Source organism: Acipenser ruthenus, chromosome 26 (assembly GCF_902713425.1).
Source record: "Acipenser ruthenus chromosome 26, fAciRut3.2 maternal haplotype, whole genome shotgun sequence".
NCBI lineage: Eukaryota > Metazoa > Chordata > Actinopteri > Acipenseriformes > Acipenseridae > Acipenser > Acipenser ruthenus.
The window spans coordinates 10,270,406-10,298,188 of NC_081214.1; the positions used below are offsets into that span (position 1 = coordinate 10,270,406).

The 27,783-nt window shown below is 49.6% G+C and overlaps 1 protein-coding gene across 1 annotated transcript; it reads right to left on the bottom strand.

The window, feature by feature from the left end:
• Positions 1 to 748: 748 nt before the first annotated feature.
• LOC117430893 (nucleoporin 88-like) lies at positions 749 to 27,444 on the bottom strand. The gene is made up of 18 exons (XM_059000957.1): positions 27,267 to 27,444; positions 26,268 to 26,753; positions 25,606 to 25,775; positions 23,762 to 23,887; positions 23,215 to 23,301; positions 22,281 to 22,457; positions 20,638 to 20,824; positions 18,959 to 19,112; positions 18,221 to 18,319; positions 17,751 to 17,841; positions 17,084 to 17,188; positions 16,373 to 16,515; positions 15,516 to 15,606; positions 13,594 to 13,659; positions 12,936 to 13,016; positions 3,055 to 3,181; positions 1,702 to 1,820; positions 749 to 1,257 (listed from the first exon to the last, which is right to left on the bottom strand). The coding sequence occupies exons 2-18, from the start codon at positions 26,499 to 26,501 to the stop codon at positions 1,194 to 1,196; spliced, it is 2,121 nt and encodes a 706-aa protein (XP_058856940.1). The 5' UTR covers positions 26,502 to 26,753; positions 27,267 to 27,444; the 3' UTR covers positions 749 to 1,193.
• Positions 27,445 to 27,783: the final 339 nt, after the last annotated feature.

Sequence of the window (27,783 nt, forward strand, 5' to 3'; positions counted from 1 at the left end):
ATAATATTCTGTTGTAAGAAAACAAAATGGAAAAATTGTATTTTTGGTTTTGCAACTTAAAAAAAAAAACATGGGACAATTCATGTCCCAAAAAGCAACCGCAACTCGTTTTTCCACCGATATCGAATGTCTCATCTGTGTGTTTTGGCACTGCAGGAAAGGTGTCAGTAAATGACAAAGACGCACATACGACTCCTTAGACATGCGTACATTTTTAATCCAGTCATTTGGAGACCACTCAAGTCGTTCAGATCGTCACCGCCATTATTTAACAGTGCAGAAAAGCAAAACCGCATTTCTGCCCTTTACAGCCTCCATGCTGCCTCCACACAAACCTAACGCATGTCGTGTAAGGATGGTCCGAGTTCAGCTGTTAGTTTAAACAGGCAGTGCCTCACTTCAGTAATGAAAGTGGTGTGTGTACAACACACAGCCACAGCGAGTGCAGGTTGTTAATACAGCTGTCACGCTAGTGTTCAGTGTTCAGTGTGTGTGTAGGAGGCCCAACTGAGTGCTAGTTCAGCAGCTGGATGTTCCTGCCTTAAATCACACAATGGTAGTAACCACTGCTAGGTTGTTACAATGTAAACTTGTGACTCTCATAACTTCTAAACGCCTTTTACCAGCAAATATTATCTGGCACTCACCACAACTGAGCCTATAAAATTTATGAATGTTTCAATGCGATTAAAACAACATGGCATCACTGTTGAGCAAGCTGACAGTGCAAAGTATTAAATAAAACCACTTCCTTACAAAAGGTGTTTATTCTCCCACTAGATGAATACACAAAGTATGTACAAGTACAGGCGATTCAGACGTACACAAATAACTTCAAACAAAAAGGTAGACTTACATTTTTTTTTTACCTTGTAAGCTTAGAAGCATAATTTTATCCTTGGTAGTTATAAAGTTACCTTGTTGAATTGTCTGTTTAATTTTATAACTATCAATTAAGTTTCTTTAGTTTTGAGATATAAGAGCCTTTTGTTCTCAGTTACATATAAACTGCAACTTAATTTAGAGACCAAAGAAACTCAAGTACTACAAATATTGAAAAGTTAAAAAGCCAATTGCTAACCATCAAAAAAATTGCACGACAAGTTGCATTTCAAATGTTACAAATAATCCTGCAGGGTTCAGAAAGGGTTCCGAGTGCTGGTTCGGAGCGCAGTCTGAACCCAGGGCTCTTCTCAGAAGCTGAAGTGGTTCTTGATGTCCTTGATCTGCTTCATCATCTCAGCGATGTGCTCTCCCCTGCCAAACCAACACAAACACCGTCTGAACTCATACATCAAGTGCTCTTGCATACAACTAATAAACTACTGTGTTGCCAAAGACGAGGACCCAGAATTAGCACATGGTCACCACAGTACCAAAAAGGATATTGTAGCCCTGGAGGGAGTCCAACAAAGCCAGACTAATCTGTAAAGTCTTATAGGAATGAGGGAGGGAACTCAATCTATTTAGCCTAGAATAAAGACTAATTAGGGGAGAGCTTGATTGAAGTCTTGAAAATCTTAAAAAGAGTTGACAAAGTTAACCCTAACCAATACTTTAAACGCAGTACAGAAAGCAGGGTGCTGAGCTGGCCGGTCTGGGTGAGGTGTAGCTGGAGGGTGTTTCCACTGACAGGACACACACCCTGTCACCACCCTAAATATGTGAAGGCTCCCCCCCAGTACAACACTCAATACTTACTCCTCCTTGAGAATGCCGAAGACACACGTCCTCTGGTGTGCAGTGAGAGACAGATTAGCTTTAGGGAGAGACACCCCCTTCTCCATCTGTTTCTGCTGGTATTCTTTCTTCATATTGACCTGCAGGCGGAGGAAACACCCATCACTGTACAATCCCACACTGAATACCCTCAGAACAGTCAGCTCTCATGTATGCTGTGAAACCAGTCCTGCGCTTGTACATTTTCTAGTATGTATGGTTGTTACTATGTCAATTTGTGACTCTTATAACTTGTAAAAGCGTTTTACAAGCAAGCAAGACCTTAAATTTAGTGTTCCAGAACTCCCTGCACTATTTATAAGAAAGGCACTGCCTTTGCTGTGTCCCGTTCTGTCCGTAGCGCAGCATTATATATATTTTTTTTTTATTTATTTAGTGTGCCCAATTATTTTACCCCTTGATTTTCTCCCCAATCTGGGATGTCCTATTATTTTTCTCTCCTCAGCAGCAATTCCCCACACAACGAGATCCAAAGGTTCAGTGGGAGTCCTCCAATCCCACGACCGATCCAGCTTCTTTTACATCCAGGAACTCGAGAGCAGATGTCAGCGAGCTACCCGCCTCTGGGAGGACAAAGGCCAGCCCTGCAGGTGTCCGCCTGAGCTCATTGGGTGCCTGGTCAGTAGGGTTCGTTGTAGTGCGATGAGTAGAACAAGTCCCTCACCCTCAGGAGAGCCAGAGACAACGCGATGCTCCCTTTGGAATCCCCGCGCGGCTGTGCTTCGACCAGGTGAGCCACTCGGGGACCTCACAGTGTTATATTTCTAAATCTGCTGCCGTGGGTTCTTCAAACTTTGGCCTTGTCCACTATGCCATTAAACCATATTAGTTGCCTTTTAAACCGTCTTAAGTGCCAAATACAGTTAGTATCCACATTACGCAGCATTTAATACTGTACTTGAGAACTGTACTGTGTATCCTCCAATATCCCACAATGCTTTGTGATATGTTTGCCGATATACTCAGAGCAGGCGCCTGAAGGACTTGCTATCAGTGTACACTCCGCACTAGATATTCATTTTTATGCTTAAAAAAAAAACCTATCAGGACATCTCTGTTAAACTAGTGGGGAAAATAACAAAATCAAAACATTAAATTAGGCGACTGCAAAAATGAAATGCGAGTTAAAAAGTAGGGTAGAGGATAATTCACGTAATTTGTCAGTTCTGTTTGAAATACAATTAAAGGGACCAAAATTTGTTTTGTTTAAACAAAGTCTGTTTTGTAATTATCGAGATCAGTTATGTAGTGAGGACGGGTCTTTAAGGATGTTCTTTAAAGACTGAAAGTCCCTGTGGTCTCTCTGAGGGGTACCTGCTTGATGCTGTTGCCTAGGTGACGGAGCTGGTCGTTGATGGTCAGCAGTTCTTTCCTCATGTCCTTCTCACTGTCTGACAGCACAGGCAGCTGCGAGCGGAAACTACCCAAGATCTGCTTCATCCTAGAGTGGGCACAGACAGGCAGTAAAGCAGTTAGCAATACATATGCGATTTCCTATGATAACAAATGACAACTTTGTAAAGTTTTCTTTTATTATTTATTATATGGTATTCGTACTCTAGTTGTTAACTTTAGTTATGTAGAATATCATTTTTACATTATACATTAAGTAACACCAAAACCGGGTTTATAGCTGTAACAGCATTCGTGAGCCGGCCGCTCTGCTCGCTGCGGGAGGAGACGTGCGGTGTAGCAGGTCGCTCTGCTCGCCGCGGGAGGAGACGTGCGGTGTAGCAGGTTGCTCTGCTCGCCGCGGGAGGAGGCGTGCGGTGTAGCAGGCCGCTCTGCTTGCTGCGGGAGGAGACGTGCGGTGTAGCAGGCCGCTCTGCTCGCTGCGGGAGGAGACGTGCGGTGTAGCAGGCCGCTCTGCTCGCTGCGGGAGAAAGTGTGTGGTGTAGCAGGTCGCTCTGCTTGCCGCGGGAGGAGACGTGCAGTGTAGCAGGTCGCTCTGCTCGCCGCGGGAGGAGACGTGCGGTGTAGCAGGTCACTCTGCTCGCTGCAGGAGGAAGCGTGTAGTGTAGCAGGTCGCTCTGCTCGCTGCAGGGGACATGCAGTGTAGCAGGTCGCTCTGCTCGCTGCAGGAGGAGATGTGCGGTGTATTATTATTATTATTTATTTCTTAGCAGACGCCCTTATCCAGGGCGACTTACAATCGCAAGCAAATACAAATACATTCAAGTGTTACAATACAAGTCATACAATAAGAGCAAGAAATACAATAATTTTTTCAAGTGTGACAAACCACAATTCAATAATACAGCAGATAATAGTGAAAGTTACATCAGGATATGATTAAGTACAAAATACTACAGGTTAAACACTTGGCAGATTACAATATTCTGAAGTACAGGATTAAATGCAGTAAGATAGGGGGCAGATAAGAGCAAAATAAAGCATATTTAAATGAAGAGTGATAGTGTCCCAGGATACAACAGAGGAGTTCTACAGGTGCTGTTTGAAGAGGTGAGTCTTAAGGAGGCGCCGGAATGTGGTCAGGGACTGGGCAGTCCTGACATCTGTAGGAAGGTCGTTCCACCACTGCGGAGCAAGGGTGGAGAAGGAGCGGGCTCGGGAGGCAGGGGAGCGTAGCGGAGGTAGAGCCAGTCTTCTAGTGCAGGCGGAGCGGAGAGGTCGAGTGGGGGTGTAGGGAGAGATGAGGGTCTGGAGGTAGCTGGGTGCAGTCTGGTCAAGGCATCTGTAGGCTAGTACAAGAGTCTTGAACTGGATGCGAGCGGTGATTGGGAGCCAGTGGAGCGAGCGGAGTAGTGGAGTAGCGTGGGCGAAGCGAGGTAGAGAGAACACCAGGCGAGCAGCAGAGTTCTGGATGAGCTGGAGCGGACGGGTGGCAGACGCAGGGAGGCCAGCCAGGAGGGAGTTGCAGTAGTCTGGGCGGGAGAGTACCAGGGCCTGGACCAGGAGCTGGGTAGCATAGTTGGTGAGGAAGGGTCGGATTCTTCGGATGTTGCTCAGGAAGAATCGGCAAGTGCGTGCCAGAGTGGAGATGTGCTGGGAATAAGAGAGGCAGGGGTCCAGGGTGACTCCAAGGTTCTTAGCGGAGGAAGAGGGAGAGAGTGTGGTAGATTCCAGAGGAACAGAGATAGAGAGATCAGAGGAGGGGGAGGAGGAGGGAAAGAAAAGGAGGTCAGATTTAGAGAGGTTGAGTTTGAGGTGATGCGAGTGCATCCAGGAGGAAATAGCAGACAGACAGGTAGAGATACGGGAGGAGATGGTGGAGTCAGAGGTGGGGAAGGAGAGGAAAATCTGAGCATCATCAGCATAGAAATGGTATGAGAAACCATAGGATGCGATGAGGGGGCCCAGGGAGCGGGTGTAGAGAGAGAACAGGAGAGGACCCAAGACTGACCCTTGGGGGACTCCAGTTAAGAGAGGGTGAGGTGTGGAGGTTGCTCCACGCCAGGTTACCTGGTAAGTGCAGTTGGAGAGGTAGGAGGAGAACCAGGCCAGAGCAGTGCCAGAGATCCCCAGGTCAGCAAGAGATGATAGTAGAATAGAGTGATCAACAGTGTCAAAGGCAGCAGAGAGGTCGAGGAGAATTAGGACAGAGGAGAGAGAGGCAGCTCGGGCACACTTAAGTGAGTTGGTGACAGACAGGAGGGCGGTTTCAGTGGAGTGAGCAGAGCGGAAGCCAGATTGGAGAGGGTCAAGCAGAGAGTGGTTGGACAGGAAAGCAGAGAGCTGGCGGTGTACAGTCCGCTCGAGGGTTTTGGAGAGGAAGGGTAGGAGGGAGACAGGACGGTAGCTCTGCTCGCTGCAGGGGACGTGCGGTGTAGCAGGCCGCTCTGCTCGCTGCGGGAGGAGGCGTGCGGTGTAGCAGGTCGCTCTGCTCGCTGCGGGAGGAGGCGTGCGGTGTAGCAGGCCGCTCTGCTCGTTGCGGGAGGAGGCGTGCGGTGTAGCAGGCCACTCTGCTCGCTGCGGGAGGAGGCGTGCGGTGTAGCAGGCCGCTCTGCTCGCTGCGGGAGGAGGCGTGCGGTGTAGCAGGCCGCTCTGCTCGTTGCGGGAGGAGGCGTGCGGTGTAGCAGGTCACTCTGCTCGCTGCGGGAGAAAGTGTGTGGTGTAGCAGGTCGCTCTGCTCGCCGCGGGAGGAGACATGCGGTGTAGCAGGTCGCTCTGCTCGCCGCGGGAGGGGACGTGCGGTGTAGCAGGTCACTGCTCGCTGCGGGAGAAAGTGTGTGGTGTAGCAGGTCGCTCTGCTCGCCGCGGGAGGAGACGTGCGGTGTAGCAGGTCGTTCTGCTCACTGCAGGGGACATGCAGTGTAGCAGGTCGCTCTGCTCGCTGCAGGAGGAAGCGTGTAGTGTAGCAGGTCGCTCTGCTCGCTGCAGGGGACATGCAGTGTAGCAGGTCGCTCTGCTCGCTGCAGGAGGAGATGTGCGGTGTAGCAGGTCGCTCTGCTCGCTGCAGGGGACGTGCGGTGTAGCAAGTCGCTCTGCTCGCTGCAGGGGACATGCGGTGTAGCAGGCCGCTCTGCTCGCTGCGGGAGGAGGCGTGCGGTGTAGCAGGTCGTTCTGCTCACTGCAGGGGACATGCAGTGTAGCAGGCCGCTCTGCTCGCTGCGGGAGGAGGCGTGCGGTGTAGCAGGCCGCTCTGCTCGCTGCGGGAGGAGGCATGCGGTGTAGCAGGCCGCTCTGCTCGCTGCGGGAGGAGGCATGCGGTGTAGCAGGCCGCTCTGCTCGCTGCGGGAGAAGACGTGCGGTGTAGCAGGTCGCTCTGCTCGCTGCAGGGGACGTGCGGTGTAACAGGTCGCTCTGCTCGCTGCAGGAGGAAGCGTGTGGTGTAGCAGGTCGCTCTGCTCGCTGCGGGAGGAAGCATGTGGTGTAGCAGGTCGTTTTGCTCACTGCAGGGGACATGCAGTGTAGCAGGTCGCTCTGCTCGCTGCGGGAGGAGGCGTGCGGTGTAGCAGGTCGCTCTGCTCGCTGCGGGAGGAGGCGTGCGGTGTAGCAGGTCGCTCTGCTCGCTGCGGGAGGAGGCGTGCGGTGTAGCAGGTCGCTCTGCTCGCTGCGGGAGGAGGCGTGCGGTGTAGCAGGTCGCTCTGCTCGCTGCGGGAGGAGGCGTGCGGTGTAGCAGGCCGCTCTGCTCGCTGCGGGAGGAGGCGTGCGGTGTAGCAGGCCGCTCTGCTCGCTGCGAGAGGAGGCGTGCGGTGTAACAGGCCGCTCTGCTCGCTGCGGGAGGAGGCGTGCGGTGTAGCAGGCCGCTCTGCTCGCTGCGGGAGGAGGCGTGCGGTGTAGCAGGCCGCTCTGCTCGTTGCGGGAGGAGGCGTGCGGTGTAGCAGGCCGCTCTGCTCGCTGCGGGAGGAGGCGGGCGGTGTAGCAGGCCGCTCTGCTCGCTGCGGGAGGAGGCGGGCGGTGAAGCAGGCCGCTCTGCTCGCTGCGGGAGGAGGCGGGCGGTGTAGCAGGCCGCTCTGCTCGCTGCGGGAGGAGGCGGGCGGTGTAGCAGGCCGCTCTGCTCGCTGCAGGGGACGTGCGGTGTAACAGGTCGCTCTGCTCGCTTCAGGAGGAAGCGTGTGGTGTAGCAGGTCGCTCTGCTCGCTGCGGGAGGAGGCGTGCGGTGTAGCAGGTCGCTCTGCTCGCTGCAGGGGACGTGCGGTGTAGCAGGCCGCTCTGCTCGCTGCGGGAGGAGGCGTGCGGTGTAGCAGGTCGCTCTGCTCGCTGCGGGAGGAGGCGTGCGGTGTAGCAGACCGCTCTGCTCGTTGCGGGAGGAGGCGTGCGGTGTAGCAGACCGCTCTGCTCGCTGCGGGAGGAGGCGTGCGGTGTAGCAGGCCGCTCTGCTCGTTGCGGGAGGAGGCGTGCGGTGTAGCAGGTCGCTCTGCTCGCTGCGGGAGAAAGTGTGTGGTGTAGCAGGTCGCTCTGCTCGCCGCGGGAGGAGACGTGCGGTGTAGCAGGTCGCTCTGCTCGCCGCGGGAGGAGACGTGCGGTGTAGCAGGTCACTCTGCTCGCTGCGGGAGAAAGTGTGTGGTGTAGCAGGTCGCGGGAGGAGACGTGCGGTGTAGCAGGTCGTTCTGCTCACTGCAGGGGACATGCAGTGTAGCAGGTCGCTCTGCTCGCTGCAGGAGGAAGCGTGTAGTGTAGCAGGTCGCTCTGCTCGCTGCAGGGGACATGCAGTGTAGCAGGCCGCTCTGCTCGTTGCGGGAGGAGGCGTGCGGTGTAGCAGGCCGCTCTGCTCGCTGCGGGAGGAGGCGTGCGGTGTAGCAGGCCGCTCTGCTCGCTGCGGGAGGAGGCGTGCGGTGTAGCAGGCCGCTCTGCTCGTTGCGGGAGGAGGCGTGCGGTGTAGCAGGTCACTCTGCTCGCTGCGGGAGAAAGTGTGTGGTGTAGCAGGTCGCTCTGCTCGCCGCGGGAGGAGACGTGCGGTGTAGCAGGTCGCTCTGCTCGCCGCGGGAGGAGACGTGCGGTGTAGCAGGTCACTCTGCTCGCTGCGGGAGAAAGTGTGTGGTGTAGCAGGTCGCGGGAGGAGACGTGCGGTGTAGCAGGTCGTTCTGCTCACTGCAGGGGACATGCAGTGTAGCAGGTCGCTCTGCTCGCTGCAGGAGGAAGCGTGTAGTGTAGCAGGTCGCTCTGCTCGCTGCAGGGGACATGCAGTGTAGCAGGTCGCTCTGCTCGCTGCAGGGGACGTGCGGTGTAGCAGGTCGCTCTGCTCGCTGCAGGGGACATGCGGTGTAGCAGGCCGCTCTGCTCGCTGCGGGAGGAGGCGTGCGGTGTAGCAGGCCGCTCTGCTCGTTGCGGGAGGAGGCATGCGGTGTAGCAGGCCGCTCTGCTCGTTGCGGGAGGAGGCATGCGGTGTAGCAGGCCGCTCTGCTCGCTGCGGGAGGAGGCGGGCGGTGTAGCAGGCCGCTCTGCTCGCTGCGGGAGGAGACGTGCGGTGTAGCAGGTCGCTCTGCTCGCTGCGGGAGGAAGCATGTGGTGTAGCAGGTCGTTTTGCTCACTGCAGGGGACATGCAGTGTAGCATGTCGCTCTGCTCGCTGCAGGAGGAGATGTGCGGTGTAGCAGGTCGCTCTGCTCGCTGCGGGAGGAAGCATGTGGTGTAGCAGGTCGTTTTGCTCGCTGCAGGGGACATGCAGTGTAGCAGGTCGCTCTGCTCGCTGCAGGAGGAGATGTGCGGTGTAGCAGGTCGCTCTGCTCGCTGCGGGAGAAAGTGTGTGGTGTAGCAGGTCGCTCTGCTCGCCGCGGGAGGAGACGTGCGGTGTAGCAGGTCGCTCTGCTCGCCGCGGGAGGAGACGTGCGGTGTAGCAGGTCACTCTGCTCGCTGCGGGAGAAAGTGTGTGGTGTAGCAGGTCGCTCTGCTCGCTGCGGGAGAAAGTGTGTGGTGTAGCAGGTCGCTCTGCTCGCTGCGGGAGAAAGTGTGTGGTGTAGCAGGTCGCTCTGCTCGCCGCGGGAGGAGACGTGCGGTGTAGCAGGTCGTTCTGCTCACTGCAGGGGACATGCAGTGTAGCAGGTCGCTCTGCTCGCTGCGGGAGGAGGCGGGCGGTGTAGCAGGCCGCTCTGCTCGCTGCGGGAGGAGACGTGCGGTGTAGCAGGTCGCTCTGCTCGCTGCGGGAGGAAGCATGTGGTGTAGCAGGTCGTTTTGCTCACTGCAGGGGACATGCAGTGTAGCATGTCGCTCTGCTCGCTGCAGGAGGAAGCGTGTAGTGTAGCAGGTCGCTCTGCTCGCTGCAGGGGACATGCAGTGTAGCAGGTCGCTCTGCTCGCTGCAGGAGGAGATGTGCGGTGTAGCAGGTCGCTCTGCTCGCTGCAGGGGACGTGCGGTGTAGCAAGTCGCTCTGCTCACTGCAGGGGACATGCAGTGTAGCAGGCCGCTCTGCTCGCTGCGGGAGGAGGCGTGCGGTGTAGCAGGCCGCTCTGCTCGCTGCGGGAGGAGGCGTGCGGTGTAGCAGGCCGCTCTGCTCGCTGCGGGAGGAGGCGGGCGGTGTAGCAGGCCGCTCTGCTCGCTGCGGGAGAAGACGTGCGGTGTAGCAGGTCGCTCTGCTCGCTGCAGGGGACGTGCGGTGTAACAGGTCGCTCTGCTCGCTGCAGGAGGAAGCGTGTGGTGTAGCAGGTCGCTCTGCTCGCTGCGGGAGGAAGCATGTGGTGTAGCAGGTCGTTTTGCTCACTGCAGGGGGCATGCAGTGTAGCAGGTCGCTCTGCTCGCTGCGGGAGGAGGCGTGCGGTGTAGCAGGTCGCTCTGCTCGCTGCGGGAGGAGGCGTGCGGTGTAGCAGGTCGCTCTGCTCGCTGCGGGAGGAGGCGTGCGGTGTAGCAGGCCGCTCTGCTCGCTGCAGGGGACATGCAGTGTAGCAGGCCGCTCTGCTCGCTGCGGGAGGAGGCGTGCGGTGTAGCAGGTCGCTCTGCTCGCTGCGGGAGGAGGCGTGCGGTGTAGCAGGTCGTTCTGCTCACTGCAGGGGACATGCAGTGTAGCAGGCCGCTCTGCTCGCTGCGGGAGGAGGCGTGCGGTGTAGCAGGCCGCTCTGCTCGCTGCGGGAGGAGGCATGCGGTGTAGCAGGCCGCTCTGCTCGCTGCGGGAGGAGGCGGGCGGTGTAGCAGGCCGCTCTGCTCGCTGCGGGAGAAGACGTGCGGTGTAGCAGGTCGCTCTGCTCGCTGCAGGGGACGTGCGGTGTAACAGGTCGCTCTGCTCGCTGCAGGAGGAAGCGTGTGGTGTAGCAGGTCGCTCTGCTCGCTGCGGGAGGAAGCATGTGGTGTAGCAGGTCGTTTTGCTCACTGCAGGGGGCATGCAGTGTAGCAGGTCGCTCTGCTCGCTGCGGGAGGAGGCGTGCGGTGTAGCAGGTCGCTCTGCTCGCTGCGGGAGGAGGCGTGCGGTGTAGCAGGTCGCTCTGCTCGCTGCGGGAGGAGGCGTGCGGTGTAGCAGGCCGCTCTGCTCGCTGCGAGAGGAGGCGTGCGGTGTAACAGGCCGCTCTGCTCGCTGCGGGAGGAGGCGTGCGGTGTAGCAGGCCGCTCTGCTCGCTGCGGGAGGAGGCGGGCGGTGAAGCAGGCCGCTCTGCTCGCTGCGGGAGGAGGCGGGCGGTGTAGCAGGCCGCTCTGCTCGCTGCGGGAGGAGGCGGGCGGTGTAGCAGGTCGCTCTGCTCGCTGCAGGGGACGTGCGGTGTAGCAGGCCGCTCTGCTCGCTGCGGGAGGAGGCGTGCGGTGTAGCAGGTCGCTCTGCTCGCTGCGGGAGGAGGCGTGCGGTGTAGCAGACCGCTCTGCTCGTTGCGGGAGGAGGCGTGCGGTGTAGCAGACCGCTCTGCTCGCTGCGGGAGGAGGCGTGCGGTGTAGCAGGCCGCTCTGCTCGTTGCGGGAGGAGGCGTGCGGTGTAGCAGGTCGCTCTGCTCGCTGCGGGAGAAAGTGTGTGGTGTAGCAGGTCGCTCTGCTCGCCGCGGGAGGAGACGTGCGGTGTAGCAGGTCGCTCTGCTCGCCGCGGGAGGAGACGTGCGGTGTAGCAGGTCACTCTGCTCGCTGCGGGAGAAAGTGTGTGGTGTAGCAGGTCGCGGGAGGAGACGTGCGGTGTAGCAGGTCGTTCTGCTCACTGCAGGGGACATGCAGTGTAGCAGGTCGCTCTGCTCGCTGCAGGAGGAAGCGTGTAGTGTAGCAGGTCGCTCTGCTCGCTGCAGGGGACATGCAGTGTAGCAGGCCGCTCTGCTCGTTGCGGGAGGAGGCGTGCGGTGTAGCAGGCCGCTCTGCTCGCTGCGGGAGGAGGCGTGCGGTGTAGCAGGCCGCTCTGCTCGCTGCGGGAGGAGGCGTGCGGTGTAGCAGGCCGCTCTGCTCGCTGCGGGAGGAGGCGTGCGGTGTAGCAGGCCGCTCTGCTCGCTGCGGGAGGAGGCGTGCGGTGTAGCAGGCCGCTCTGCTCGCTGCGGGAGGAGGCGTGCGGTGTAGCAGGCCGCTCTGCTCGCTGCGGGAGGAGGCGTGCGGTGTAGCAGGCCGCTCTGCTCGCTGCGGGAGGAGGCGTGCGGTGTAGCAGGCCGCTCTGCTCGCTGCGGGAGGAGGCGTGCGGTGTAGCAGGCCGCTCTGCTCGCTGCGGGAGGAGGCGTGCGGTGTAGCAGGCCGCTCTGCTCGCTGCGGGAGGAGGCGTGCGGTGTAGCAGGCCGCTCTGCTCGCTGCGGGAGGAGGCGTGCGGTGTAGCAGGCCGCTCTGCTCGCTGCGGGAGGAGGCGTGCGGTGTAGCAGGCCGCTCTGCTCGCTGCGGGAGGAGGCGTGCGGTGTAGCAGGCCGCTCTGCTCGCTGCGGGAGGAGGCGTGCGGTGTAGCAGGCCGCTCTGCTCGCTGCAGGGGACATGCAGTGTAGCAGGCCGCTCTGCTCGCTGCAGGGGACATGGAGTGTAGCAGGTCGCTCTGCTCGCTGCAGGGGACATGCAGTGTAGCAGGTCGCTCTGCTCGCTGCAGGGGACATGCAGTGTAGCAGGTCGCTCTGCTCGCTGCAGGGGACATGCAGTGTAGCAGGTCGCTCTGCTCGCTGCAGGGGACATGCAGTGTAGCAGGTCGCTCTGCTCGCTGCAGGGGACATGCAGTGTAGCAGGTCGCTCTGCTTGCTGCAGGAGGAGAGCCTGAGAGAACTTGAACACCACTATAGTCCACAAGTCTCAGGAAACAACCATATTAAATAACTACTGTGTCTGTTCTGGAAATAGTCAAATATGTCACCCTCCTAAATACAGAGGGCATTCTGGTTTGCTGTAGGTAGGTAGGGGCAGGCAGGTAAGTAGGAAGTATTCGGGGAGTTTGTTGCCAGATAACCTCACTCAGTAGCCCTGAAAAGATTTTAATGAGCAACCCGTCTCACACGTGCACTAGTAATGTAAATATGATCCATTTACTACCAATGCTGAATGACTGGGTGGAGCATTTGTTGTCCATTTAAACCAAAAAATAAAAAGGGTTTCCCCAAGTGGTGAGTGCCAAGAGCCACATTTATACAGTACTGTGTAGTGCTGTCCTAAGCCACATTTATACAGTACTGTGTAGTGCTGTCCTAAGCCAAATTTATACAGTACTGTGTAGTGCTGTCCTGAGCCACATTTATACAGTACTCAGTGTAGTGCTGTCCTGGGCAGGCCTGATCCACATTTATACAGTACTCAGTGTAGTGCTGTCTTGGGCAGTCCTGAGCCACATTTATACAGTACTCAGTGTAGTGCTGTCCTGGGCAATCCTGAGCCACATTTATGAGGGTAAAATGCAGAGCAATCAGCAAAGCCAATCACTCATCTTAGTCTTGACTGTACCTGTTCATGATGACTTCCTGTCGATACTTGGAGTCCTCATACTTATCAGCCAGCCGTTCTGCCATCTCTCTCAGGCTCTTCCTGTGCGAGAGAGAGAGAGCGCAAGAGGGGATGAGAGGGAGTGACAGAAGTAATGGAGAAAAGTGATTCTGAACATAATTCACAAAGGTCATTTTGATAAAACCTACAGAAAAGTAGACATTTCAAAACCGTCACCCCAAAAATAAACAAGTATGTCCGTAACATCCATCCCTCGCCACGCCTACTAGCTCAGAGTCAGGGCTCTCAAGTGTGACGAGAAAGTGTATGAGCATGACATATATCAACAGTGTGTGCGACTAGTATAGAAGAAGAATGAGCAAGGACATGTTTAATCACAATGAAGCGATAGTTTAAGTATACAGTAGTTTATGTATACTGCACACACTTTACAGAAATTAATCATTTTTAAAATACGTAGAAAATTTGGAATTTTAAATATTGTGGTCCACATCTTGCGTTTCAAACCAGTGTAGTCCATCAGTATTTGTGAAAGCTTCTCTCCGTTTTTCCACCCAATCGATTGCAGTTAATTTAAACTCTGTAGAGTTTACTTGACCTCTTTTAATCAAGTTCTGGCATAATGGTGTCTGTATTAGCCAGGGACTACTGCACTCACCTCTCCTCTCTGCAGTGTGCCATGTCTTCCAGTTGCTTGTCTTTCTGTCCACACAGCAGCTTCACCCTGCAGAGGGACAGACAAACGCATTAGTGACAGAGAGACAAGTGCTGTTATACATACAAACATCAATACTCATCTGTAGAACAGGACAATAAACTTACACATTTCGACTGTAATGCCGACGACAAATAACTTTAGATTTCTATGAAATCTGGTGACATCACTGCAAGTTCAGCCATACTAGAGTGTGTTGCTGATGTAATTTGACGTCTCAATTTCTTGCAATTTAACTCAGATAAGACAGAAGTTTTGCGGTTAAGTTCTCTGCAACAACAAGAGCTTGCAGATTCCTTAAATAGATTTGGGCAACCTGACCTCTAATATAAAGTCTGATGTGAAAAATTTTGGAGTTATAGTTGAATCTGATTTGAATTTGGAGGCGCATATTAAAAAAAGTACAAAAATGTATTTTTATTATCTGCGAAACATCGCTAACCCTAGGTCTTTTCTTTCTTTGTCTGATGCTGAGAAGTTAATTCATGCTTTTGTTTCCTACACTTCACGACTGCAATGCTTCATTTTCTGGGCTTCCAGGTCATGCAGTATCATGCTTGCAGCTTGTTCACAATGCAGCTGCTTGGGTTCTCACTAGTACAAAGAAACAGGTTCATATAATTTCTGTGTTGGCCTCACTGCGCTGGCTTCCAGTGCATTTTAGAATTGATTTCAAAATCGTACTATTGACATATAAAGCACTAAATGGCTTGGCACCGGATTATCTAAGAGAGTATTCGTCCCATACAAACCTCCGCTGGCCTTTTGTGCCTCCCAAATGCAACATTGAAAAGGAAAGGAGAAAGTGCATTCAGTTATAATGCCCCCAGATTGTGGAACTCATTGCCCTTTTCAATTAGAGATGCTGCGTCGGTCAATATTTTTAAATTAAGATTTATATTTTAGCCTTTTTACCCCGACTCACAAACAAAATAGTTTGACTCTTATTTACTTATTTTTTTGATGTTTTTGTGTATTATCATCATTATTAATTTCTTGTTTTCTTCAATTGTTTTATTTACATTTGTTGTTTTTTTTTTATTATTTTTATTATTTTTATTATTATTTTTTTATTATTTTTTTTTTATTATTATTATTATTATTATTATTATTATTATTATTATTATTACTACTACTGTTTAGCATCAACAACATGGCAGGAAACCCATTCCATACCCACCTCACTGTGTCCTCTGTTCCTGTACTGTAACTTTGGAACGACTTCAATCAAGTCCCCCCTTAAGTCTTCTTTGTTCTAGGCTAAATAAATGCATTTCCTTGAACCCATCTTTATAGCTCACTCCTTTAATCCTGGGACAAGGGGCTAGGTGCATGAGGGGTGGTACCTGCGCTGGGTGAGGGGCTAGGTGCATGAGGGGTGGTACCTGTGCTGGGATGAGGAGCTAGGTGCATGAGGGGTGGTACCTGTGCTGGGATGAGGAGCTAGGTGCATGAGGGGTGGTACCTGTGCTGGGATGAGGAGCTAGGTGCATGAGGGGTGGTACCTGTGCTGGGATGAGGAACTAGGTGCATGAGGGGTGGTACCTGTGCTGGGATGAGGAACTAGGTGCATGAGGGGTGGTACCTGCGCTGGGACGAGGGGCTAGGTGCATGAGGGGTGGTACCTGCGCTGGGACGAGGGGCTAGGTGCATGAGGGGTGGTACCTGCGCTGGGACGAGGGGCTCGGTGCATGAGGGGTGGTACCTGCGCTGGGACGAGGGGCTAGGTGCATGAGGGGTGGTACCTGCGCTGGGACGAGAGGCTAGGTGCATGAGGGGTGGTACCTGCGCTGGGACGAGGGGCTAGGTGCATGAGGGGTGGTACCTGCGCTGGGACGAGGGGCTAGGTGCATGAGGGGTGGTACCTGCGCTGGATCTCCTCCCGGGCCAGGTCTTGTTTCAGAATGTACTCGTCACGGAACACCTGGGTCGCACGGCTCAGCAGCTGCAAACACTCTGGTGGGGGAGGGGAGACATCCTTATTACCAGACCTGAAAAATACAATCGTTTCATTATGGGATAAACTGCTCACCTATCAGAACCCCAGATAGGGCCATTACTACAACAGAAACACAGCTGGTGGAGAATACAAGCCTTTAAAATAATTGCAGCTAATAAAATAATTCCACAAATTGTATCTCTTTTGCACTTAGGTCTCAAATTTTTGAAAGAAACTATTGTTACAGCAAAAATCTACTTTAGGCTAAGAAAGTTCTTAGTTTCTATGCCTTATTCTCATATCCGATACACTCGGTCATTTCACCTTAGCAGTGTATTCTGTGTGATACTGGGTGAAGGCATGTCAACAGGTGAAGTAGCTGGTTGGTTAATGACAGGAAGGAAGCCACTGGATGGGGTGAGGACCTCCAGGTAAGTGCAACACTAACTCAAAGGTTGCAAACAGAGATTTCTTTAGTGTGGTACCATATATTTTAAAATAATAATAATAAACATGTTTACTAAAATCATGTGTTTCTTTCTAATTGGACATTTGAGACCTGTGTAACAAATGGAAGTGCACACAATGTAAGATTGATGGAAATATATTGTTAGCTACAATCACTTTAATTGAGTTCTGAAACCCAGTACTGTGTGCAGGATTGGTGAGCGTTCCTAACGTAATCACAAGGCACCACAACATGATCAGTCTGCTTGAGAGAGACTGAATGTCAGGACAGGATTGAGGAGCTGGAAACTGGAAGGGGGCTTGAATGAAACCTGCCTGAGCAATAGGGGATTGGCAGAGCCACGCTGCAGAATGTTGCGGATGTGCTGCTCAAAGGAGTCCTCTGCAAAGCCGCGCAGTGGGGAGCTGCCGAACTCCAAGCCAGGACGAGAGCAGAGCAGGGGGGGCGGGTCGCGCTCCTGCAAAATCAGAGACAGAGTCACATGTCTACCAGGACAGAAGAATGTAAAAAGGTGGTTCTAATAGGTTAGGGTACATAATAAGAATTCTATTAAATTAAATACATTTAAAAAACTTCTCCTGTTTGATCAAGGATAACAGTAGTGTAATAAAAGGTTCAAATTAAAAATCTTAATATGAAAGGCTGTTTTAAACATGTTCAGGATATTGTATTCAGAACTTGAGAAACAGGTGTTTAAAGCTGGATTGCCTAGAAACAAGATCAATTGTAGCACTTTTAAAAGCAGAGAAAATACATTTGCCATACTGGAATCCCATAATTTCACAAATGAACAACAGCAATGTCATAAACTTCCAAATAATTGTATTAAAAACGCATCACGCCATTGAAAACGTAAAGCTTATTTTCTCATTTTTCTGGTTTCATGTTTTCAATGAAGCCCAGTCAAATAAGTACTGGAAAAGGTGAGACTTCTTATAGGATTCTTCACACGCCTCAAAATCTAAACAAAAAAGAAAGAACTCCCCAGTGATGTATTGGAAGCCCTTGACTGGACAGTGACTCACAGCAGTGGCTGGGTGATGCAGTCGGAGCTGCTGGTGATGCAGATCATGGTGGCTCCGAGAGACAGGTCTGAGAAGATCCAAAAGCCTTGAACAGGGGCAGCCGCGCTGGGGGCGGGGGGAGGGGTAGGGTTAGCTTCTTCACAGAGAACACAAAGTACAGGAGCTTCTAGTGCAACAGCAAACCCAAGGTGCACAGATCTATAGGCTTTAGTGCTTTGGGAAAGCTTTGTGTTAACAATCTGCCTTTATAGGTGTTCAAATCAAACCAGCATGGCATTCATAAGCTATAAGCGTGCAAGCAACACAAAAAACATTGGGGCAGTGTAGTGCTACTAAGGTAGGATGTTTGGGTAGTTAGCACTAGTTAACACCTCCATTACAACACATTCAACAAGTTACACAACGTTTACCATCAAAGCAACATTTAGATTTCAAATACTCTGAAGGTAGACTGTTTAGGTAGACAGTTCAAGGAGTAAAAGGAGACCATATTCATGACAGCATCAGAGCACAGGTTTATCCAAAAGATTCAACCCAGTACAGAGAAGATCCTTGTATATTTAGTTCCCTAACATGAACACAGTTACTGTTCATGTTAGAGGACATACTGTTTTTAAGTGAGGGGCGTCATAGCCCTGCCAGGCAGAGACCCTTGTTTCCTCCCTACCTGCAGGTCAGCGGCCGGGTGCAGAGGATGTGCTCCACGATGCAGCGCTGCTCGGCTGCCAGCTCCTGCAAACCGTCCTTGTCGTCTTCATCTAGGAACAAGCAGGGAGGAGAGGACAGTGTGCAGTGTGAGTTTCTTTTTATTATTATTTTACCTCGATTTCTCCCCATGCAATTTAGAATGTCCAATTCCCTCACTGTATCAACTCTCCAAAACATATATATCTTGGGAGTTTGATACTGAATCATACAGTGGTGCCCAAAAGAATGAACAGAATGCAGGGGTGACTCAAAGGGCTCTACACTAGCCAGGAAATCAACCTAAAGGGCTGTCAATGTCTCTTATTTTAGGAGGCAGTATCTTTTTGGAATATCTCTGCCACGTCACCAGACCTCTGAAGTGGAACGTGTTGGGGCAGGTATTCAAAGTGTAGGAGATGCTCTTATGTAGTTGATGGGTTAATAACCAACCTGACTGAAGGAATTTGTGCAGTTTACTGAACCAGGTCAGGCCCACACTGTGAACGCCGGCCTCGTGGGTGCAGTGGTACCTAGTCTGGCACAGCGGGTCTGGAACAGACAGGAGAGAGAGTCAGTCAGAACTTCAAACACTGCCATGAACTCAGCGGAGGAGAATCACTGTTGAAACAGTGCCAGGGCATACATTCACGCTGATCTTCAGGTGGGGCTTGGTGCAATGAGCAGTTACAGAGCAAAACTGGAACAGCAGTGCACGGCACAGACCTGTGTGTCTCTCTGTGTGTCTGCATGTCACACCAGAGCAGCGCGCTATCTACTACAATTAAACTTGTACATACTTTAACACAAGCTATTTGAATAATTGCAATGAGCTTATTCGGAATGATTTATTATAAATAAAAACAGTGTTTCAAATACTGTGTAATTTCAGTACGCAGCAGATTTACCTTAAATTTAAATTAGGAAAACATTTTTATTTATTGGTTAAATCTTAATTCAAAATGCTTGATTTATATGAAGCAGCATCTGGGGGTCTGATTTCCTGATGGTGAATTTGTAAACTTCACTCTCTGACATGCCTGAGAACAAAGCAGCAATGTTTGCCAAGCTGATAAGTGAGAGCTTCTGTGTCCTGCTCAGAATCATAGGAGAGCTGGATTTAGGCAGTTCAGAGGTTAAGCTGACTATATCAAAATACTAACAAATGCTTGTGGGGCGGAGTCCACCTACCTCGGTGCAGTCTGATTGGGCAGGTGAAGTCTGACTCTAGAGGCTCCTCTCCATCCTCGCTGGCTGCCAGTTTGAGAGTGAGCTCGAGCTCGACACATTCGTAGACATAGAGAGAGGGCACCGGCACCGCACCCTGGGGCCAGCGATCACTGAGCTGAGGGGAGAGGAGCCCGGGTTACAGGGGGAAAAGAAGACAGAGAGAGGGCACCGGCAACGCACCCTGGGGCCAGCGATCACTGAGCTGAGGGGAGAGGAGCCCGGGTTACAGGGGGAAAAGAAGACAGAGAGAGGGCACCGGCAACGCACCCTGGGGCCAGCGATCACTGAGCTGAGGGGACAGGAGCCCGGGTTACAGGGGGAAAAGAAGACAGGCCTCCTTGTTGGTCATTACCACTAGAAGTTCAGAGACACATACATAATTCCAGTGAATCTGACCTAATGTGTGTTGCCATCGTTCTTAGATCTCTCATTTCCTATATGAAAGATGCAGACATTTAGTAAAGGTGAATTTGATGTTTTAATAGTATTTTATTTTTAAGCTATTAATGCACATTTTAACTTGTCGAATTAAATTGTGTTTGATCAATGCTGACTGCGTAAAATTCTTTTAAGAGCCGAGATCAATCAGCAACTAGAAGCTGGATGAGCACAGATGGGCTGAAAGGCCTCCTCTCGTTTGTACATTAGGAGTATATCAGGAGATCATGCCCTATGCCAATGCGATGCAAAATCCAATTGGGTAGGCATATGTATGTATGTATGTATGTATGTATGTATGTATGCATAGGAACTAACTTTTTTTATTTATTTATTTTTTTTTATTTAGTAGCCGCCAATTGTTATCATTTTTTTCTCCCAATTTGGAATAGCCAGTTATTTTTAGGCTCAGCTCACCGCTACAACCCCTGCGCTGACTCAGGCGCGGCGAAGACAAACACACGCTGTCCTCCAAAGCGTGTGCCGTCAGCCAACCGCTTCTTTACACACTGCAGACCCACCATGCAGCCACCTCAGAGCTACAGCGTCGGAGGACAACGCAGGTCTGGGCAGCTTACAGGCAAGCCCACAGGCGCCTGGCCAAACTACAGGGGTCGCTGGTGCGCGGTGAGCCGAGGACACCCTGGCCGACTAGACTAGTAGTTTATAGAGGGCTCAACATTACCACTTGCTGGGCACTATTTAGCCCTACATGTCAGTTTAGGTGTTAAAATGTTACACTTTCAAGTAATCATGCATTTCTATTTTAAAGCATCATCTCTGACACTACACTCGGCTAAATACATCTCTGTTTGCATCCATGCTTTTTGGTTAGTTTTGCATTCCTTGGTCACCTAGTGGATGAAACTGTCCCCAACAGCTTCTTTCCTGTAATAACCCAATAAACTGCTTCCCTAACCGACAGCCCTGCTTTTAGCCAGTAACATGACCCAGAAGGCAGAGGTAAAATGACCCAGGAAGTACAAGTGCATCAGATATCCTGTGAATAAGGCTTAGTAACTGAGATCTTTCTTGAAAGTAGTGCTACTTTTCTTTAAAATAAAATTACATGTTTGCTATAACATGTTTATTTCAAAACTGAACATTTGAGGCCTATAAACAGGTAAGCCTTATGCAATTACTTTGTTGGCTACAATTACTATAAGCAGCAGTCCATGCCAGCTGTGTCCCTTGGTACTCACTGCAGGGTCTTCCTCCTCCTCCCCCTCCAGCACCACACAGTGATACAGAGTGCCGCTCTCAGTGGCGATCACCAGGATGTTGGGCACGCAGGGCAGGCACAGCACTGCGCAGGCGTCGTAGCCGTAGTTATCCTCCGCCGCAGGGTGCATGGGCAGGGGGCCCACAGGCTTCCCCAGACTCCCTCCACTGTGCAAAGAGCACACAGAACCCCAGTGTTACACACAACTACACAAGCACCTTGACAATACAGTGGGACACACCGGAAAAATTTAATACTAACCCCCACCCAATTAAAAAAGACAGGGTGGTTAGAATCCGTGTTGGGGAGTAACACATTACTGTAACGTCTTACTGTAACCCGATTACATTTCAGTAACTTGTAACTATAATGGTTCATTTTTCAGACGGTAAAGAAATGGAAGAACGGATTAAAGAAATGTGGTAACAGATGTGACAAAATAACATTTACTTTTCTACATTTAAAAAAGGACTATGGCTAGTGCAGAGCATGGAAATCAGAAAGCGTTTCAACAGATGAGCGTGTTCTTCATGTCCTCTGCTAGAGGCGTCAGGGGTCAGAACGAGCAGGGTCGATAGATGGATCTTCACCTGTATCTGATCATTTTATCCAGCGGGGAACATAATATTATTGACTTTTTTATTTTGGCATTGAATAAGTTGGTGTGAATAAAAGAGGTGGAGATGTTAATCATATTGGATTCACTTTTTGGACACCTTAACACCAAAGGGCCTTAATCTGGAAAAGGATTATTTAATGTGTTTATTTAATTATTTGTTCTTCTTGTTGCAATAGGTCACATTCTAGTGTACTCTGTAGGGTTTCTAAATTAATTGAAGAATGGTGTGGGGATTGAATTGTCTGACATATGGTGTTGGGTTATTAGTGCCTATTTGTATTGCCTAAATGTAAACTGGGCACTTTGTACTAATTGAGATTATTTCTAACTTCTTTGTCCCTGAGTTAAGTCTTTATACAGGTGCCTGAACTATACCAATTCTCAGAATGTTGATTGCTAATTGAATTGTGTATTTGAAAGTGGTGTGATCTGTGTGCGTTGAGTAGAGTGACAGGTCTCATTTGTCGTTGTATTGTTGTCTGTAGCGAAAAAACTACTAAAGTGTATTTTGAGAAGTGAAAGCATGTTTAGCACGCAGGTGGTACAGCATACTAGATGCACTTCTGTGTAGCTGGAACTCACTTTGACAGTAGATACAAGTAACCCTCTTTCTATCCAATGAACCATCAGAAAGTTTTTAAAAAATAAACGTCCCATTCAGTCCTTCAGTTTGAGTGCTTTGCTACACATTTCATATTTTAAAGATGACTGCACTCAATCAACCCTGGCATGCACTAAAATGGTGCCACAGGAAATGAATTACAGTGTGCTAAGAGGGACAAGACAAGAGTGTGATTAGCCTGTTAAAAGAATTAACCTCAGGAAATGTATGCGTTAATCGCAGAAGTTAACTGTGACTAACTGATAGCCCTACTTGCTATACAAGATATATTATACGATTAGTAATTTTCGAATTGATTATTGTAATAAACGATTACACGTGGCCATCCCTATCTATACGCCCAGATCCTTGTCCCTGTGGCTAGTTTTGTAGTGGAGCTGACCTTTGTGCCAGGCTGACATAGCTGAGGAAGGTCTCTCCATTCTCGTAGAGGATGTAGAGGGGGTACGCCAGCACGTCCTCCCTCGCTCGCTGACCCAGGAGCTGCTTGGGGGCCGGGAGCCTGGGGCCAAAGTCAAATGCTACAGCGATCTCCCCCAGTGAAGCTGCATAGGACCGCCTGAAACAAACCCAACACGACGACATCAGAACTCACTTGAACAAGATTCAGTTCGAAAATACAGATTTGTTTAAAAGCAGTGGTGGTTTCAATCAAATTTCCTTACATAAAAGTAGAACACCTGTGCAGGGCTTGAAATTTTCACTTAATTTCAGAACTGCCCTTGTTTAGATACATTATTAAATTGGCCCAGTGCAAGGAGTTGGAATAATCAGCCCCTGAGATACATTCATTAATCATTTAGCAGACGCTTTTATCCAAAGCGAATTACAGAGATGAGGGGATGAATTATGCATCACAACTGCTGCTGCAGAGTCACTTACAATAAGACCTTGGTTTTATGACTGAGGGCAGGGCTTAAGCATTAAGAAAACTAAAATGTAAATCCAATAACTGTAAACACATTTGTGTCTGCTTATTCAAGTCTCCTCTGAATCTCTATGAATATAAGGGGTGTAACAATCCAAGATACAAGACCAAAAGCACAACAGAACTCCCTGTAGTTCACCAAATGTATGACTTCAGACCTCCCAATTTCACTTTCATACAAAATGGTCCCCCTATTAAATGACTATTTAATCTTATTATGCATCATAGAAGTACCCCATCAGGATGTGTATCGTGACACATGTTGTATTGCGACATTACTGTATCGCTACACCCCTAATGAAGATCCCTTTATTTTTGGGAGCAAAGTATATTGTGCTTTCAGAGAGCAGCACGCGGGCCCCTATGAGATGAAAGGCCCCTCACGCACCCTCTTGTCCGGACAGCACTCTCCTCTTCAGGCTGAGAGAGAGAGAGGCTCCTTGCTGGGGTCTGTGGCTCCTTCAGACTGTAGCACCTGAGGAGACAGCAAAACAACAAGGAGCAGGATTCAGGACCTATTGCAGTTAAATACATATACCTAACCAATCCCAGGAAATCGTATCTAATATGTATTCCATCACTTTAGATCTTTTCCTATATGAAAGAGGCACACTATTATTATTATTTTTTATTTCTTAGCAGACACCTTATCGAGGGCGACTTACAATTGTAACAAGATATAACATTAACTGGTGAACGCACTCATGCTGCACTTCCCGTTGAAGGGATGCATCAGGATTCTGGGAGTTTTGAGTCCTTGTAGGAAAAACAATTCTGAATGTACTGTTTTGACAATGACTCTTCCTGGGTGTATATTTTTTTAAATATATATTTCTGCCAAAAAGAGACAAATTAAAATAAGAAACCTTCCAACTGTTTGCCATTAATTTTCTTCACAAGAACTCCGATAGGAATGAATCCCAGCCGGCTCTTACCAGAGGGAGTTGTCAGAGGTAAGCAGCACTAAGTGCAGCTCTTCAGTCTCACTGGGGTACCAGGCAGCTTGTCTCAACGTCAGAGACCCAGAGCTGGTGAAGAAACGCTCAGCTACTGGGATAGTCCTGAAACACAGAGGGAGTAGCAGCTAGCAGCGAAGAGGCCTGGAGTCCAGCACGAGTACATGTGTTACAATCATGTTATAGACATCATTTCCCCTGATTCTCATACTCTCAATAACTTGTGCTAGAATATCCTCTTTCACTCTTTAACACACATACCATGAACAGGCAAGTAGCACATTCAGAGGACGATGCTACCAGGCAGTTCAAAATCATTTAAAGTCGGAAAAAAAGTTGTCCATTATAATTTTGTTGATGCAAAAGTATTGAACTGCACAAGTGTTATGTAAGAAAGGAAGGAAAAAAAGGATTTGTAGATATTGAACAATAAATGTGAGCAAAATCTTATTTTTTGTGTGAGAGTGTGTGTGTGTGCCCCTAAAATTCAGTGCGCGCCTAAATTTAAGTTAGGCGCACATGTGCTTAAAAAAAAGTTTGCGTCGCGCCCTGCCTACACCAGGGTTCAAGACTCAGATGAAAAATGTCGGTAAGTTTCTGTTTTATACCTATGCTTAATATAAAGAATGCTTTGATTGCGCATTTGTTACGCTTTTGTTGTGATGGTTGTTTTGTTTTATTATTGCTCTCTTACGTATTGGACACTATTATATTAAATCCCGCTAATAATTGTTGGTCATAGCTTACTGGTGGATCACGGAGCCCGTTGAGATCCACCAAAATTGATGAAAATCAATGCGTTGCTTTTCAACGGTACTTGACATGACATTTTCTTTTTTACTGTCCCCCCATTCTATGATATTTGAATAATTCTGAGTGGCTAGTCTAACCCACGTTAAGTCTATGGCAGGCAATCAGGGCTGTAGAGCAGCTCTTGAACTTAGGTATCCTTAACACAGACAAATCACAATGATTTCATACACATGTCCTTTTTCAGTATGTAAGTAACTGTAATAAGAACAACTCAGAACTAAAGTAGAAGACTAAGAATTAAGATCACAAAAGCTCTGACACTAATTGTTTCAGGTTTTCTTTTGTTCCTTCAATTTTGGTTACTTTTAGTATCTGCACCACCCTGCCAATGTCATCAAGAAACAGCCAATACCAAAAAAGCATGCTAATACTGCTGTATAGTAAAGCCATCAAGATAAGCTGAAAGAACTGAATCTATTCAGCCTAGAACAAAGAAGAATTAGAGGGGATATGACTGAAGTCTTTAAATCTTAAAAGGAGTTGACATTGTTACCCCACACCAATACATTAAGTGCAGTCCAGAAACCAGGACATAAAGTGAGTGGAGATAGACTTAAGACACTTCTTACACAGAGTGTGAGGGGATGGAATGGGTTACCTAGTCATGTTGTTGAGGCAGGATCACGTGGATCCTTTAAGACCCGACTTGACAAACCTTTGAGATTAATCAGCTACTAGGAACCAGACCAGCTTGGATGGGCTGAATGATCTCCTCTTTTTCATACATTTTCTTGTCCTTCAGTTCTAAAGCACATTAATAAACATCTCGGCGCCCACGTCTTGCATTTACACTTATCTTCAACTATGTTTGTGCTGGAGGCGCAAGGGTTTATATATGAAACTAAAGGATAAACAGCATTCTCTCAGAAAACAGTGTGCCCCCAAGTATACGTCCAGGCGCCTGTTATGAATACGGTAAGAAGCTCTCCACTCTACACCGTGGGTAACACTGCAAGGAAACAGGGGGACAGGGTTTTCAGATACAGTAGAGAACAAGGAGGAGTGCATACTTGCAGTTGACTGTGCAGCGCCCTCCTTCAAACTCAGACCTCTTGCCCCAGCGCTGGGGTAGTTCCAGCACACTCACTCCTTTCTGCCCAAGCAGAGCCACGTGGTACTGCGTGGGGCTAAGCAGAACCTGGTGCACTTCGAACAGGGGCGGGTTGATGCACAGCAGGGTCTGCAAATGCAAAGCAAACAGTTACAACAGGCAGTGGGAAATGCCTTGAGGAATGCCGTCATATTTTGCACTTGTGGTCTTATATATAATTGTAATGAAGCCCGGTATTAACATTACAGTATTTAACATAAGCTTTCGCTAGAGCCAGACTAACCCAAGCACTCACAAGAATGAGTGACTAACCCAAGCACTCACAGGAATAAGCTATGATGACAGGCTGAAAGAAATTAATTTATTTAGCCTATAATAAAGAAGAATCAGGGGAGACTATCTATCTATCTATCTATCTATATATATATATATATTGGGCAGCTGGCTCTTTGAGCGAATATATATAGATAGATAGATAGATAGATAGATAGATATAGGTGTGTTTGGTTGTGTGTGTGTGTATGTATATATATATATATATATATATATATATATATATATATATATTAGAAATTTCAATGAAGATGTTTTGTAGAACAACAAAACAAAACGTCAGCTAACCTGATACTGCTCGGGAACCAAGTCTGTACTGTTAAGCTGGCGCAGATTTGTGGTGTAAAACGCACTCTCCGCTCCGTCCCACACAAACAGGTCCCCGTCTAAGCAGAACGTGAGATTCTTCGCCGGTTTCCTGCCGTTCCCGCGAGGCTCAAACTCCAGGTTTTCACGAAGCTTTGTAAACAGAGCATGGGCCGGCAGTTTGCTCCTCCATCGCTCTCCAGTACACTCCGCCATGTTTTTAGTCACAAATCCAGGCAAGTGTCCACTGTCGCAGGAAACTTAGGGTTTGGTTGAAGGAATCAAGAGATACAAGCTTACACAGGCAGGTGGGGAGCTTCGAAAGTTCACGATACGAAGATTTTGCGGAAAACCTGTCCAAACTCATCGTCTGCGTGAACTCAGCCGGAAAAGACGTCACCAGGTCATGCATCCACGGGCTTAAAAGTCTGCACAGCCGCGCAGCTTCTCAAGAGGTCCTGTCCTGCGCTGGAGCAGCCGCGGCGCAAAACAACAGACGAGCGTTGGCTAAAAGAAGTGTGTAGACAACCAGATACAATCCCCACTCCATGTGCTACTGCCACCTAGTCAGGGGGTGTGAATCGCCTTCGAGTCATGTCATTAATCATCTTATACATGATTTGACTCTTTTTCCACAGTTATACTTTTCAAATATTAAGATATTTATTTTAAAGGTTTAAACATGTAATAAAATAAAGTAATGCTAAATGGTTGAAAACCTAAAACCGCTCTGTTATTTTCAGCAGGTGTAATTGGGTATTGATGAAAGGCTATCGGGACAGGGAATAACCTATTTTGAATTAAGGAGAATAAATCAGCTTTAATAACAGGTAGTTGAAGTGAGATATGTGACCCTATGTGCAAGTATTTGAACTATTTTTGTCCCAGATCAAAATACAGTACTGTCTAATCCTGCCGTTATAATACTCGTTAATTTGTCTCACATCACAAAACACGTTTATATTATCTCTTTATACTTACAGCAGGGACAGTTTCTACTATATATTTTCTGATCATGCTGTAAATGAAGCTGGTGGAGCTCAAAGGGCACTTCGACTGCATCCTCTTCTTCTGCGATTAGAATTTCTCTCAACACCACCTCCATTTTGGTTCTGCTCAGAACTGTTGTTCATCTTCCAAAGCTGTCCGCGCTCCGTCTGCACAGATCGTGACGTCACGCGCAGACTCCCGTCTGCAATCTAGCCGACAAAAAAAAGTGTCGTGAGCGCACCCATTGGCTACTTGCTCCGATTCTGTGCAGAATGACGAAAGTCTGCGTGGCGTGAACGCACCCTACGTCTTTGCCAAGTGTCGCTGTGGAGCGCTATGGGATTTGTAGTTTGTGCATAAATACAGGTACATAAATAAAATACGTACATTGGTCTGTTAATTTTTGATGGAAAGACATTTTCCGCTAACAACTTAAAGAAAAGCGCATTTACGGCAGTGAGTAGCTATTTCCATCAACAAGACGAACACATTTCCAGCGAAATTTCGC